Source organism: Panthera leo, chromosome F2 (genome assembly GCF_018350215.1).
Source record: "Panthera leo isolate Ple1 chromosome F2, P.leo_Ple1_pat1.1, whole genome shotgun sequence".
Lineage (NCBI taxonomy): Eukaryota > Metazoa > Chordata > Mammalia > Carnivora > Felidae > Panthera > Panthera leo.
In genome coordinates, this window is record NC_056695.1 from 39,791,697 (window position 1) to 39,806,891 (window position 15,195).

The 15,195-nt window shown below is 34.0% G+C and overlaps 1 protein-coding gene across 3 annotated transcripts in view; it reads right to left on the bottom strand.

Moving 5' to 3' along the window:
• Positions 1-9,274: 9,274 nt before the first annotated feature.
• TRIQK (triple QxxK/R motif containing) overlaps positions 9,275-15,195 on the bottom strand; it is an 83,192-nt gene continuing 77,271 nt past the window's right edge. For all 3 annotated transcript variants that reach the window (XM_042923259.1, XM_042923258.1, XM_042923257.1), the window contains exons 4-5: positions 14,799-14,884; positions 9,275-9,474 (exon numbers count right to left, since the gene is read on the bottom strand). In XM_042923259.1, the coding sequence (XP_042779193.1) occupies positions 9,361-9,474; positions 14,799-14,884 (200 nt within the window). In that variant the 3' untranslated portion in view covers positions 9,275-9,360. The remainder of the gene's footprint in view (positions 9,475-14,798; positions 14,885-15,195) is intronic.

Below are 15,195 nucleotides of genomic sequence, written 5' to 3' on the forward strand. Positions count from 1 at the left end.
AGTGGGGGAGGGGCAGAGAGAGCGAGAGGGAGGCAGAACCTGAAGCAGGCTCCAGGTTCTGAGCTGTTAGCACAGAGCCTGACCTGCGGCCTGAACTCCCGAACTTCGAGATCATGACCTAAGCGGAAGTCAGATGCTCAAGCAACTGAGCCACCCAGGCGCCCTCCAAAATAATCTTTCTGAACAGCAGACACCTTTCAGATAAACACAGTATAATACCAAAACGCATGTGGCAACTGTAACATAAAATTATACACAGAATTGATACCAATAATGGTTCTCAGTGGTACAGATGGCAGTCATTCTGACTTCAGGGGCCATGTGGCGATGTCTGGAGACATTTTGGGGTTTAACTTTCGGTTCGAAATCTCGGGAGCTTCCCAGGTGAAATCTCAAACAGGCCCCCAGACGCAGCCGGCAAGGAAAGACCCAAGAAAGAGGCAGAGCACGCCAGGCTGGGAGGTGGCAGGTTTAACAAGCAAGGCTTGTTTGGACGGAGGCACTACCCAATCTTAAAAGTTCACACAGAGGGCTTACCCAGGTTCAGACAGTATGAAGTTCACAGTGCTCCGTCAGCCTTGACAATCAACGTTTCGTTTTCGGCTGCGAAGATCGCCTGGGAGCGGAAGTGCACTCCCAAGACAGGGGCGGGCCGAGGGACCTCCATCCCCATTGGTCAACCTCTGGATGGCCTCCTCCCACAATAACTAGGGCAGGGAAGGTGCTGCTGGCATCTAGTTGCATACTAGCATCCAAGTATGCTGCTGAACACCCTGCAATGCACAGGACACATCTCCACAGCGAAGGATTATCTGGCTCATAATGTCAGTAAATGTGAACGTGGGGAAATCCTGTTCTAGGGAATGAGGTGTAGAACTTATTCATTCAGAAGTATTTACTGTGGTATAAACCATGGGTCTAGGGCAGCACTTGGCTTTTGAGATTCAGCATGAAACCCACAGTTCCTTCCTTAAGGACCTCAGAGTCCAGTTGAAGAATCAGACACATAAATGGATAATCATGGAATAAATTCTATGTAAGAGAAGAATCGCCTTGGGTGGGTGGGGGACAGGAGCGGGGGGCTTATGAGGATAAAGTCCAGGGATTTATCTGGCAACAGATAAATCTTGGAAGGAGAGATACGTAGGCGCTTTACGGATTAAATAAGAGAAAATGGTTTTAGGCAGAGAAAGGAAAGAAGGTTAACGATGAGCACAAGAGGACAATAACCAAACTTCCTGCTCCACTATACCACATACATTCTGTATTCTAGACGCCAGCTGGAACTGGCCAAGCACTAATACTGGTTTTTCTCTTACTCGGAGTACCTTTTTCACCCTCTTTTTCTGTTTGATGAAACCATTACCATCTCTCAAGATCATATGTCATCACAGCAAGAATATTGTTTTTGCTTTCTAGTTCTTAATAGTCACAGATTTATTGCAAGCACAAAGCAAGTTCTGCCATGTGGCAAGTGCTCAATAAATATTTTTTGAATGAAAATGAATAAACTTAAATATCAGATCCTTTCTGAAGCATTCTTAAATTTCTCACTAAAAAATAAAAATAAAAATAAGAAAAGCAGAACTGTCTTTTTCCATACTAACAGTGGATAGATGGGGAATTGTGAAAGATGACTTATTAGTACCTGATGCATGCTTTATGGTTATTAAATGAAGGAAAAATAGAAGAACATAACTGGAAGAGAAGTGGACAGACTTAGCAAGTGTCTGGATTCATGATATAGCTCAGTTAAACACTGCCTTTCTAGTCCTCCCTGTAGAGTGGAGGATTGGATTATAATCCAATATCCAAAAATACCTTTTACCTTCTTGCTAGTCTTCAAACATACTCATACAGACACACATGTATACAGACACACAGACATGTATATTCAAGCAAAATAGAATCATATCACATGTATCCTATTTTTAAGTGCTTCACCTCTCTCTCCGTATCTCTCAGTAGGTATAAATATATATTATTTTAATGAATCCATCACACTTTATTTAATAGATGTAACACAATGCATTTAAAAAGACTCTTATGCTGGACATTTACATTGCTTTGTTTTTTTGAGGTTACGAACAGTGCTGTGGTTAATATACTTTGTGCATTTTTGCACACTACAGGCATTATTATCTTGAAACAAATTTTTAGAGATATGAAGGCAACTAAAATATATATGAAATTTTAGATTTTTAAAGTACACTGCAAAAGTGTCTTCCAGAAAGTGTGTTCTCGAGATTACCATTCCCCCAAGCAGTATATGAAAGAAACTGTTTCTTCACATCTTTAATTAACACTGAGTGCTGGGCTGTGTGTTAGATTTTAATTTAATGTGTGGTAATCCATGAGTACTTCCTTTATGATTTCTGACTCATGAATCAATGCCTAGAAATAATTTCTCTACTAAAAGATTCTAAAAATGCTACAATTTCTTCTAATACTTTTTTCCCCATTTAGAAATCATAAATTTCATCAGAAATTAATCTTGTTTTAAGTCATGGTATAGGCATCTTTTAATTTTCAAATGGGTACTCAATTGTTTTAATATATTTAATAAATAATCTATCTTTCCATCTTCATGACTTACATAACACATTAAATATTTATATTTGGATCTATTTCCCGACTGCACATTTTATTGCTTGTCTACTTTCCTTGACTATGAGATTATTTTAATTATTATAACTTTATAATACACTTTAATATCTGGTGGATTAAGGTTCTCTTTTCTGTTTCCAATTTAGAAGAAAGTTTATATTTGTACGATATTGAATCATCTCATGCAGGGAGACAGTTGGTCTCGTTTTTATTAAAATTTGATTATGTTACCCTGTAAGGTCTTTTTTCCGATGAAGACTCTTCATATTTCTTGCTGATTTTTTTCAGGACAATTCATAATTTTGATTGTGATTGTAAAATATATTTTATATTATGATATTTAGCTATTATAATTATTAGAGCAATTGATTTTCACATCAATTTTGTGATTTTCTAAAGGACGTTACATAAATCTTACTCAATATTTTAGTAGTTTTCCAGTTAATCATATAACCAGTAAATGTTAGGTTTTTTTTCCCCCACATTTACCACTTATTCCTATCGTTTTAAGAATCTGATTGCCCTGGCTATCACTTTTGGAAAAATGTAAAATCATATAAAAGCACAAAACTTTCATGAGTTTAATGATAATACCTCTAACATAAAGCATGATAATGGAATTTGTATTTCACTGCTGAAAGGAATGATGATTGCAATGGGTTGAAACACATTTCCCCTATGTAAAATCTATGACTTGACAAGGACAATACAAGCAACAACAGGAACAGGAAAGTCAAATCTCCACTGGTCACTAATAGAGAGTGCTAACCTACTGACATTTGATAAAGGCAAAGGTTCAAGTATTTATCCTTCCTTTCTTGTTATGAACCATACCTTAAGGTAAACAAATAGTTTAGTGTTTTTTTTAAATAATTTCCCTTAAATACTCAAGGAAAGACAGAAAAATGTCATTTTGTAATACCTAATGAGATAACAGACCTAGGAAATAAATAAAATAAATAAAAACAAAAAAATAAAATAAATAAAACAACCAGAGATTATATGTCTTATTAAATATGATGACATACCCTTGCCTTAAAAACAAATAATAGTAATAAAACTATCTGGATCTAATCCAGCCTACGATTTAACTCCTAGTTACAGAAAATATAAAAAAATAGAAGGCTAAAATAAATAACAAAATGAAAAAGACCAAATCTAGACTATTGGATATTCAAGAGGACAAATAACTTGGTTTCTTCAACAAATCAATGGCATTAAAGAAACAGAGGTTTGCTATAGAATAAAAGAAATTTAAGAGGCATACTATCAAATACAGTACAGATCTTGAATCAAAACCTATTATTAATAGATATCATGAAGACAATTAGGGACATTTTAATATGGACTTGGTAATAAATGATAAGAAGAAATAACTATTTAATCCTATTAGCTGTGATAATAGCTTCTTAGTAATGAAAGAAAAAAAAAAAAACCCAAACAAATAACAAACAAACAAATGCAAGTTCTTGTGAAAGATCTATACTGAGATATTTACAGGTAAAATGTCCTCTTATTTAGGATTTGCTTTAAAATACCTCAGGTTACAAAAAAAAAAAAAAATGGGGGAAACACAAACGAATGGCAAAATATTGATAATTGTTCAGTTTAGGTGATGGGTACACTGGGGTTCATTATCCTCTTCTCTCTAGTTTTGTGTAATGCATGTGGTTAGTGATAAAAAAGAAGCCAGTAGCAAGAAGTGAGAGATAGTGGGAAAAGCAGATGAGGATCAATCTTCATTTTAAGCAACAGAGTAGAGGCAGTTAACCTAGTAAGTACATACTTAAGTATGACCTAACGTACATGTGAGGTTCATACAAACTGAGAAAGGGAATGTTGTTAAAGACTGCCTAGAGTTTAGAACTGGAACAGACAGAGGAGAAGGCGAAGGGTCGGAGTAGGTGACGACGGGTAGGTAAAGGGAGCGATGGCACTCCAAATGCCCATAAGCGCACTCGCTACCTGGACTATTGTTTGGGAACTAGCCTACTAAAGAACTGTTTCTGTCTGAATGATTTCTCTTTGATCTTCCAACCGGTATGTGAGCATAGCAGCGTTCCACGCAAAGCATCCCATTGCGGCTAAGTGTGACCTCCTTCTCATGGACATTACACCGAAAGTTATATCTGGACATGGTTTATTTATAAAACCTTCTCTTAAAAAAGACTAATTGCTGCAATTTAAGAGACCTAAAATGTCTTTAACCCCACTTTGTAAATATGAAAACAGAAAAAAAAAAATCTCTGGTTTCTTTGTGTTATCCCTAGGAAGTACAGAGAAGGCAATCCGATGAAGACCTGCCTTGTCACATTCAATAGAGCAACTGCAGAAGCAATTTGTTACAAGCAGATGGATAGCTGAACACTAAAAAGGATAATAAACTAGAACGAAATTAGATATTGAAATCAATTTCTTTTAGGCTTACCATGAAACTTCAGATTTACACAATTGTATTTGAAGAAGTCAGAAAAAAAAAATGCCATACTAAGATGGGTGCCCGTGAAAACAGAACTTTACACATGCTATAGCCTTTATAGTCACCATTTACTTGGTTGGTTCAAATATTTATAGTTCATTGTTATGACTGCCAAAACTGGCAACCACAAGGATTGTTGTCTCAATTAGGACAGTAAACAGATTGTCTCTTTTTTTAATGAAAAAATCTAAAATGTAATACTTCACAGTTTAACATGTTTATTCATCTAAACGAGCTAAAAAATAATGGTGCGACATCTGTTCGAGAGGCACTGGTACCTCAAATTTTGGCTGCCTCCCCACCAATTTGGTTGTTGTTTTAAAAAATGAAGAATAGGAGGGGGTACTGTCATCAAAAAATCTTCTGGCATGTAAAGTATCTTATTTTTCTTGAAATAAGGATCTCATGTCTGTTGCTAGGGATAAAAAAAAAATTATTTAAGAATGAGGCACTATGTTGAATAGGGCAGCAGTTCAATTGTTTTAGATGAATTTACTGGCCCACTATGGATATTTCCACACTGGTATAGTTCTTTGAGTGACTCTCCCAGCTCCCTCCATACTCACCTGCATACCTAAAATACAAAATAAAATAGTAAAAATGTTTCTGTTGGCACTGAATTCATCTGCTAGGCTTTTTTTTTTTTTTTTTTTACTGTGGGTTGTACTGATTGTAGGTCTGATGTCAGTGGAACAAAATCTAGCAAACATCATTCTATCTAGGCTGCATTGGAGCAGTTCTAATAAAAGAAGGCAGTGCTGCTAAGGGAGAAGTGGTAGGAACCTCCCCAGAGAAGTCCAAGGTAAGTGTGCTTATCTCTGGCTCAACAACCTTACATTATGGATGAAATACGTGAAAAGGCTGGAAGTTTAATTTCTAGAAGTTTTATTTCTGAAGCCCGCCTAAATAAAGCATAATTTACTCTACTGAATTATCACTGACTGTATCATTCTAGAATCTGGAAAATCTAGTGCTTTAGTGCTCACATAAATTTAAGCATTATAATGAAAATTTAGTTTTATTTTTGTTGGGCGTGAGGATGTATACTAAGTTAAATTTAAAACACTGCGTGTGTTTCTCAACAATAGTGATAAAAATAACATATTCGATTTCCTAGAAAAGAGCAATGTTTCCGTTCTAGAGCAAATTTAACGCTAGTTGTCTTGATCTTAAAATGAACAGGTTGAAACATGTACTTGTCCTAGTACATCCAATGACCATAAATGCTAAATGCGGAGTTAACCAATATAGTGATTTCTAAGTTTTATTTATTGTGCAAATAATTTTTGATCATCTATTACATGCAGCACTGTACCAGACTCTGAGAGGACTAAAAGAAATTAGCTTAAATTTTAACATGCATTTATTAAATATGTGCAGATCACTATGCTACTGGAATTACAGAAATGGAAAAGAACATATTTTCAGGATCTTGCAATCACTGGTTGGGGTGGAAGTATTCCTGAAAAATTAAAAAGACTGAAAATCTTCAAGTATTTGCCAACTTAAAACAAACTCCGTATCGGTCCTATGATATGCTTTTTGTTCATTTGTTTTAAAAGAAATCCTAGATGGGGTTATCTTTTCACAGTATCTCCTCTCAGATGAATTTATATGTGCTTTATTTTGCAAAATAAGAACCAGCACCTCTTTGAACTTCATTCACAGTATCCCTGAGGCTGGATGTGAAGTCTACGGCATTAGCTGAAATTTATCCTGCAGACCCTGTTAACAAATAGATTCTAACATTCTGAAAAGTCACCTCAATTTTTCTGTTCTTGTCTTTTGGATTCCTCTGAGCAGTGAATTACTGGAGGAGAAAAACCCATGCCTGAAATTTGTGTCTGGTGCCAGTCTCAGATTTATGCCAAACACCGCTCACTGTTCAGAAGTGTGGTCCCTTGAAAATGCAGGCCGAACATCACCTCTCTGTCTTCAAAGATTCAAACCAGATTTCAACCTGGGATTTCTCTGCAGGCTGCTTCCCAGACAATACGAATATGAAAAATGTGCATTTCATGAAAACGGTGTTGTATTGTTGTCTCTGTTTACCTGCTATTTATTAAAGTCAATGTTGAGCCTTTGGGACTTGTGGTTCTCTGGAGCCGTCGTAAGGTCAGTTATACAAATGGACTAGCCAGAGACTCAGGGTATCGATAAAACGAGGTAATGAAACCTGCCTGTAATTATACTATGTATAAACTAATATTTATTACTATCAGAAACAACTTTTTCCCCTCAAAAGAACACCTCAAGAACAGAAGGGGACAGTAACATTTTTTTTCCCACAGTAGTGAATTTTCAGACATTTCCAAGAGTATATTCACCTATTTTAAATACTGTGAATTCTGTTATATCTCACTTGGATAGGTATCTAATAAACAAATTATTATATATCTTCTCATTTAAACTACTACTGAAATTAGAAATAATCTTTATTTGATATGACTGTTTTTAACACCATATGGGAGGTAAAAGAACTAAGTGAAAATTGTTCACGTAAATGTGATAGGAGTGAGGGAAAAGCAGTATTTCTTGACATGTGGCGTGTCACTCAGGAAAGGAAAAGGCCCATCATATCCAAAATGCCAGCTTGGATATTCCCTTGCCACCCACTTCACGAACAGACATACCACATGGCATTAAATGCTGCAACCTTTCCTAAAAATGCCACTTGGATTGGTCTGCTGTGGTGAGTGTATAAGAACTCTTGGTCTGTCTCATGAGTTTGTGATTTCAAGGAGAAGAATCCAGTAAATAACACTGGCTAAATTTTGCCCTCAGATGTTTGGCATAAATGATCTGTGAGGATCCTGGAACTTTTGGCTGTTTTCACGTTGATGAAATAAATTATGCTACTTGAAAAATTCTACAGAACATAATGCTATACAGTCATCGTCAACTATCTGCAAAAGTCTCAAAGAAGATCTAGGGAATTTATCAACGTCTTTCTTCTCTTGGCAAATATGAAAACAACCTTAACATTTTATTTGCTCTTCATAAATACAATGTATATGATATAAAACCCTTTGTGCACATGTTTCAAACTATTAATTTTCTATGCTTCTTTCTATAAGGTAATAGTAGCTAACAAATGTGCTGTGGACACATATTTTCCCATTTTCAAGGCTTTATGTATTCGTGTGTTCTAAAGTTATTTTAAAAACTCCATTACCAGTAAAAATATTGAATACATTGATTATTATACTCCAACAAATGCAAAATATCTTGAAAATTTATATAAACAAAAAATTACCTATGTGAGTAGTGAGGCATACATTTTCTTTCATTATTTATTTTTCACAAAACAGTTGTGATTGACTAACTCTCAAGAGACAAAATGTAATTTTGTAAACCCACTTCGTATAGTTCAGATTTAAGAGGCAACCCAAGAAGATTATTCCGAGTAGGTAGGACTTCGTTACTGTTATGTGGAAAAAAAAAAAAAACCTGCACAATTAAATGACAGATTGTTACATATCTCCCTAACAAGAGGGGCAAACTGATACTGCAAGCAGTCAGAACAACATAATTAAAATAGAATTCCAAGTTTATATTAATAGAATAATAAGTTAATTAAAATCAAGATCAACTGAACTTTGTATTTACACCAGTTCAGACAGCCCAGGAGGAAAGGAACTCTATTTTAGAGACATATGTGACTCTTTGAGCTTCTGTCATCCAGGTGCCATTTCTGATGGAGCACATGTGCACTGAACAGTTGGCAAAGAAGGAAAAAGATTACTGTAGATGTATGTGCAGATAGTTCCTCTAATGATATAAAATATGTCTGGAAAGAAAGCAGGGCTTCTTTGTAAAATGAAAAATTCCCCATGACTTTTTATTCCTTCTTAGGCTCTGAATCTGATTTGAGAATGTTTCTGTAAATGAGGATATATACTTTTACTTATGATGTATATGGAACAAAAATAGATTTAGTAATCTGTAAGCGATGAAGTTATACACATAAATTGGCTAAGACATCCGAAGAATTTGGGATCTGTTTTCCATTTTATCTAAACGCACCATGAATAGGTTGCCTGTCAAAGTACAAAGATTTTTATAAAAGTATCCGGGAGCATACATTATACTACATTGCTAGGTAAGGTTCTTTTCTTGATATCCTATGCAACTATTTAAAAAGATATTTCTGAAAACTAAAAATACCAGCAGAAAGAATCCAAGATGTTCCAGTTTCAGTACTTTAGAAAGTATTGGTCCCAAGGGGTGCTTTTATGAAATTATTTCCCTTTAATGCATTGATTGCTGTTCAGCTAATCTTCATCTGGTTTCAGATCAGGGTCAACATCTGTGGACAGTCTGAGATAAAAGAAAGCATAGAAAGCCAGTAGGAGGGCCAATATAGCTGCAAGTACGAGGCCAACTTCCTGAGGAGGAAAAAAGAAAAAAAAAAAAAGTAGGGTTGAAATTGATGAAGAGATTGGTTAATGTTATGAGTTTCATCAGATAAAATCACCATATAATTCCATCATCTAGAATAATAGTTTGAACCTAATAATCACATTCTTTGTGATTATCACTTCTTGTCATGAAGTAAAGTAACTTATTTTGTACCTGACAACACGCACTGCAATGACAAGTACATCAGTGGGTGACTCATTCCTACTATTATTTCCATTTAATTTGTTTGTGCTTTTCTCATAGTAAAATTAAAATTTGTAATTTTAATATTTGCATAGTTTGGATATGAAGACGCCAGTGCAAGCAGTGTGGTTCATGCTCACAGTTTGCCTGTTCTCTAGTGGAGTAGGCCTAATTTTATTTACTGCTTCAATACATTTGTTATTAGTTATAGCTTTTGGACACAGATTTTTAAAACATCTATCTTTCTTTTTCTAATGGGAAAAAACTCCTATGACAACCAGTTTCTAACTAATGTCTCTGCAAATCTTTATTAAATATTATTTTGTTGAAACTCTAATTTTTAAACTCTAAATCCTATAGTTTATAATGTGGGGGAACAAAACAGTACTTTTCGCTCGTGGAGGATGACACGGTGTAATTTATCAGAACTGTGAAGGGTGATTCTGAATATTTCATCTGGTGATTTGGTGTGGGTCATATTAGTTAATTAAAATGGAGGTCGAAAATTTACTGTATGTATTATGGGAAAAATCCCATTATCTCTTAAAAAGTCTATAAACTTCATGTATAATGAAATATATGGTATGTACTATGTTGTATACACACACACACCATTAAGAAATGTTCTCAATATTAATATATCATTTAGCTAAAAAGAGCAAAAAAGAGCAACTAATGCCAGTTTCATACCCTAAAGAGCCTAATATGCCTTTCTAATTTTCAATTGTGTATCACACCCATTCCTGGCATTGTTTTATGGGGAAGCAGTTTATTTGCATTTACATGAATATATTTTACATTTCATCAGAATGTACAATTAATAATTCAACATATGCCCCCTAATAAACTTTAAAAACATTAAAATGAATTTGATTTAGAATCAACACGAAATTTTTACCTGGATGTTGAAATTACAAATGGGTGCTTTATACAGATATTTAGCTTCAAAGTTACATTGACTTAGATTTCCAAACTATGAAAATAAGCAACCGATGAGAATCATGGAGTTGACAGAGTCAGTGTCAACTGTCTTTGTAAGATTTGATTTTTTTAAATCTGATACATCAATATAATGTCAAATGAAAGTGAGTTTTTCTTTGTTGCAGTTGGAACACTGGCATCTCGAAAGGGCATGGCGGCATCAGACAGGTTTCATTTATATTCTTATACCCACAGCTGTGCTCCCAGACCCATCTGGTTACACAGCTACTAATTTTAAGAGGCTGTAATAAACAAGTGACACACAACTGCAAACTCCATCTGTTCTGTATAGTGGACAACAAAATTGTCCAACAGCAGTCACCGTCCGCACAAGCTTCAAGCGAGAATGTAGTTTTTACTCTTGATTGGAGGCCATCATCTCCATCTCATTTGATAATCACCTCTAATTGCTGCTTTTCAACTGCTCCTTGTCCCTTCAAACAACTCTTTATCATCTACACTATACATTTTCAGACTATCCAGAGGCATGAAAAAGGGTTTTAAGGGTAGAAAACAGAGAACATTCATAGAATACAACCTCAGAGGATCCATTAATTCAATTAATTCTATTGAATATATGGTGCAGGAGGTTGGGCTAGGAATGGAGAGGAATAGCATCATTTTTTTTTTTAATGTCCCTATTCTGTTGAGGAAATGAGCATTGTGGGGACTGGATGTGTAAAGGGTTAAAACAATGGTAAAATTTGAAAATACTGCTTTCAGGGTGCTGGTGACACTAACCATAACTTACAGACCTGTAGGCATTTATGACCCCCCACCTCCTGGCCATTTTTAGTTTTACATCAGAAATAACCAACAAAACAAAACAAAACAAAAAACTAACATTTCCAGATGGCTCATCCCAAGAGGTTGTTCGCAGGATATGGTTGACACTCGAATATTTTATTTGTATAACAAATAAATTACATTTTTGATCCTTATTCTTTTATTATGATTATACCTTTCAAATAAGCCATTTAAACAAATTAACACATATAAATTATCTTTTTCCTCCTAAATACTAGAACACATGGGTATTTACACTCTAAAAAACTTTAGTCATGTTGTAGTTCTTGAAAAATAATCTAACTGAACATCAACCAAATAGCAAATATTAGTTGTACAAATATTTTTTAGGTGGCACTCATTTCATACTGGGTCATAAATTATAACATTTTGTTAACATTGGTAAGACGTAGGAAATAAAACAGCTTCTAAAAAGAAATTAATTCTAGATTTTGACACAGTAATAGTCACATCTTATTCTGAATCATTACTGGTCTCTCAAAACATTTTCTGTCACCAAACATACATTTACAAAAAAGTGCTAAAAGTCTTTGAGCATAAAGACTACATTGTGTAGTTCTTTATATCGCTGGTCCCAGTTTTCTCAATCAATACTGTTGATTTTATATGGTAAGGAAATCTCCTGTCTTACTCATCTTTCTTTCTTACAGGTTCTACAACACTGTAATACTTACAGCATTTCTAAATAAATAATGAAGGGTTGAGTAAGATTTATATAATCTATACATAAAGTATATTAAAATGATGCAATACTTTGAAAACTTTCTAACAGTAATCTTGGTATCTCCAAAGCAAAACCGAGAACATTTTATAATATATAATATAATGACACAATACAGACTTAGTTGAAGCAGGGGATCTGAAGGCCAATGACAAACACCCAAGGGAAGTCTTATTTGTACAAACCAGTAATGGCTAATTCAGAGAAATATCTTCTCCATCAGCTAACCATTCACAAGTGAATTCTGTGCACTAGGTTCAATGTTAAGTGCTCTCATTGTGTTATTTAACTCTCCTGACATCCCTGTGAGGGAATGGTATATTCGCCATTTTGCAAATATGCCAGCTCAGACTGGCTAGACGATGGTAACAGTAAGAGGCAAGAAGAATGTGATCCTAGGGCTCTTTATTCTGTGTTCAGTGTTGATATTGCTGTTATTTTTCTATTCCATGCATCTGTTCATATTTTCTATAGATTTAAATTATTTTAAGAGCCTAACTAGGATTCATTCTAAAAATAAGTAGTAAAGTGATAAAATATTGTACTATTATGGTCATCCTATATCAACGAGATAAGAGTCAAACATGTTTGATGTTCATTAGTCCTTAGTTGCTTCTCTGACATTATCAATATGGATAAAATCACTCACTGGGGAAATTAAACAGCATTAAATGGCAATTGCTGAAAGAAACTTCGTTATTTAAAATCCTATGCTAAAATGACAAGGCAATCAAAGTTTGACAGGGCAAACTAATTAGTATGCCAGATCTGAAATGTAAAACACCTCCATGGTTCTGATTCTAAAAAGTTTCATATCATTTTAATGGGCTCTTCAAATAATTTTTCAAGCAAAGTAAACAATGCTTAAAGTTAAGGGTTTTGTTTACCATAGGTTTACAAATCAAAATGATATGCTAGCTTATTGAAAAGGAGCTATGTTCTGATGTCAGTTAGAAGTTCTTTTGTACATACTTTAAATCATAAATGAAATCAGAAAAATTTTTTTCTCATAAAAAGAATTTGCTTATATTCTACATTGTTTTTAAAAAGATATTAGATAATTGTGCTGTAAGGTAGATTTATCTCATACTAAAGTCATTCCCTCAAATTGAAATAATAACAAAAACTATAAGAAAAAACAAAAGAGGATGTGCATATATTAGTAAATGAGTGGTTGCACTATATCTCAAATTCGAATTTGTAGTTGCTCATTATATTGTGCCACAAGTGGATTTTGCTACACCATTATCTTTCTTTAAAACAAAACAAAACAAAACAAAACAAAACAAAACAAAAGAAACCAAAACACTGCATTGTGAGAGGTAAAAGTGAGGGATATAAGTGCCTTGGTGGAAAATGACAAATAATGCTCTCACTACAAGAGACAACCATCAGGTAACTAATTGAAAAACAAAACAAAACAAAACAAACAAACAAAAAAAACCCACAAAACAAAAACAAAACAAACCCAAGTATTACTTTTAGAAAGATGATGTCCCAGAAATAATTTTACAGATGAATAAAATTTCATGTGAAATTAGAAGAAAACTCCAAAAGATTAATCATCTCTCTTTTAAACAAAAAGGCAATTCACTTTTTTCATTAAAAACTGACACAACAGCACTAACTGAGATTGTTGTTGTGAAAACATACCGTATCACACGGCAATGCTTGATCAAAATCAGCAATCAGGAGTAAAAAGAAGGCAGTGTTTCGTGATCATAATAGCAAATTCTGGAAGACAACCAAATATATCATCTGGCAGTTCAACAGCTGTTACGGCTTGGTAGTAATACCTTGGCATTTGCTATAAGCTATAACTTAGAAAAATTGATTTTTCATCTGCCAGATAAAACCAAAATCTCTTTTTAACATTTTAATATTTAAATAAAGTATATATACTAGTCACTTTAATTTTGCACATTTGACAGCACAACTGTCAAGTTAATTTTTGTATTTACAGTTTGATTAACCTCTAAATATTTGGCAAAAAATGGACATGAGTAATAATGTACATGTAATTTTGTTGAACTTCATCGTGCTAACACATTGGATTAGTATCTGCTAACATCATTCTCAGATGCATTTATCCCTCTTAAGCAGTTAAAACACTGATTTTCTAAAAGAACAAGTTTGGGGACATCATTAGAATTTTATAATAGAGAGTACTGGCAACAATAGTAATGCACAGAGTAAAATTACACACATGAATGATCTAAGTATATATAATTATAACTAAAATTTCAATAACCATAAAAGTAAACTTATTGAAAATGAAAGAAATTTTTTTATTCAGGCCACATAAATCACTGAACTGTTTGAACAATATACACAGTAGCTAGAGAAAAAATAAATTTCAACTTTAAGTATAACTGGCTCCCTATGCGACATTGTGTTTTATTTTAAGACCAAGTCAAGTCTCAGAATTGGAATGATGTTTCCCATTAAGCAAATTCTTTATAAAAACCTTCAATTCTGGCATTCGACTTTGATTTTGAAATGTCATAAAACATTTAGAATTCAACATTCATGCAATCCAGTTTTAGAAAATGAAATGGCATGCATATATCAAACTTTAAAGTTACCAAATACAGGTACCTTTATGCCTATTGCTGTTTTCTTTGCTTCTGCTTTTAATTTGGTTGCTCGTAAAATAGGTTTGGTTTTTTTATAATCTTGTTTACCTAAAAAGAAATAATTTCAGGCAATGAGTTATGCTTACATATAATTCAAGTTTAACAGCCATCTGAAATGTCCAAGAATGTTTAAATACAGTAAACCTGGGACACGGAGTTGAAAATTAGCTCCCAGTTATGGAAGTCATAAACTTGTCACCCTAAGGTCAACCTCTCCTCCTCTCTTGATTTTAAAGGAAGAAGAGTTAACAGACATCTTTGATTTGGTGTGCGGTGAAGAGCTAAAAAGATAAAAACTTATTTGAGAGAGTAAGATGTTTAAAGTAAAGACAGTAAGCCTTTTGGAAGCATTTAAGAAC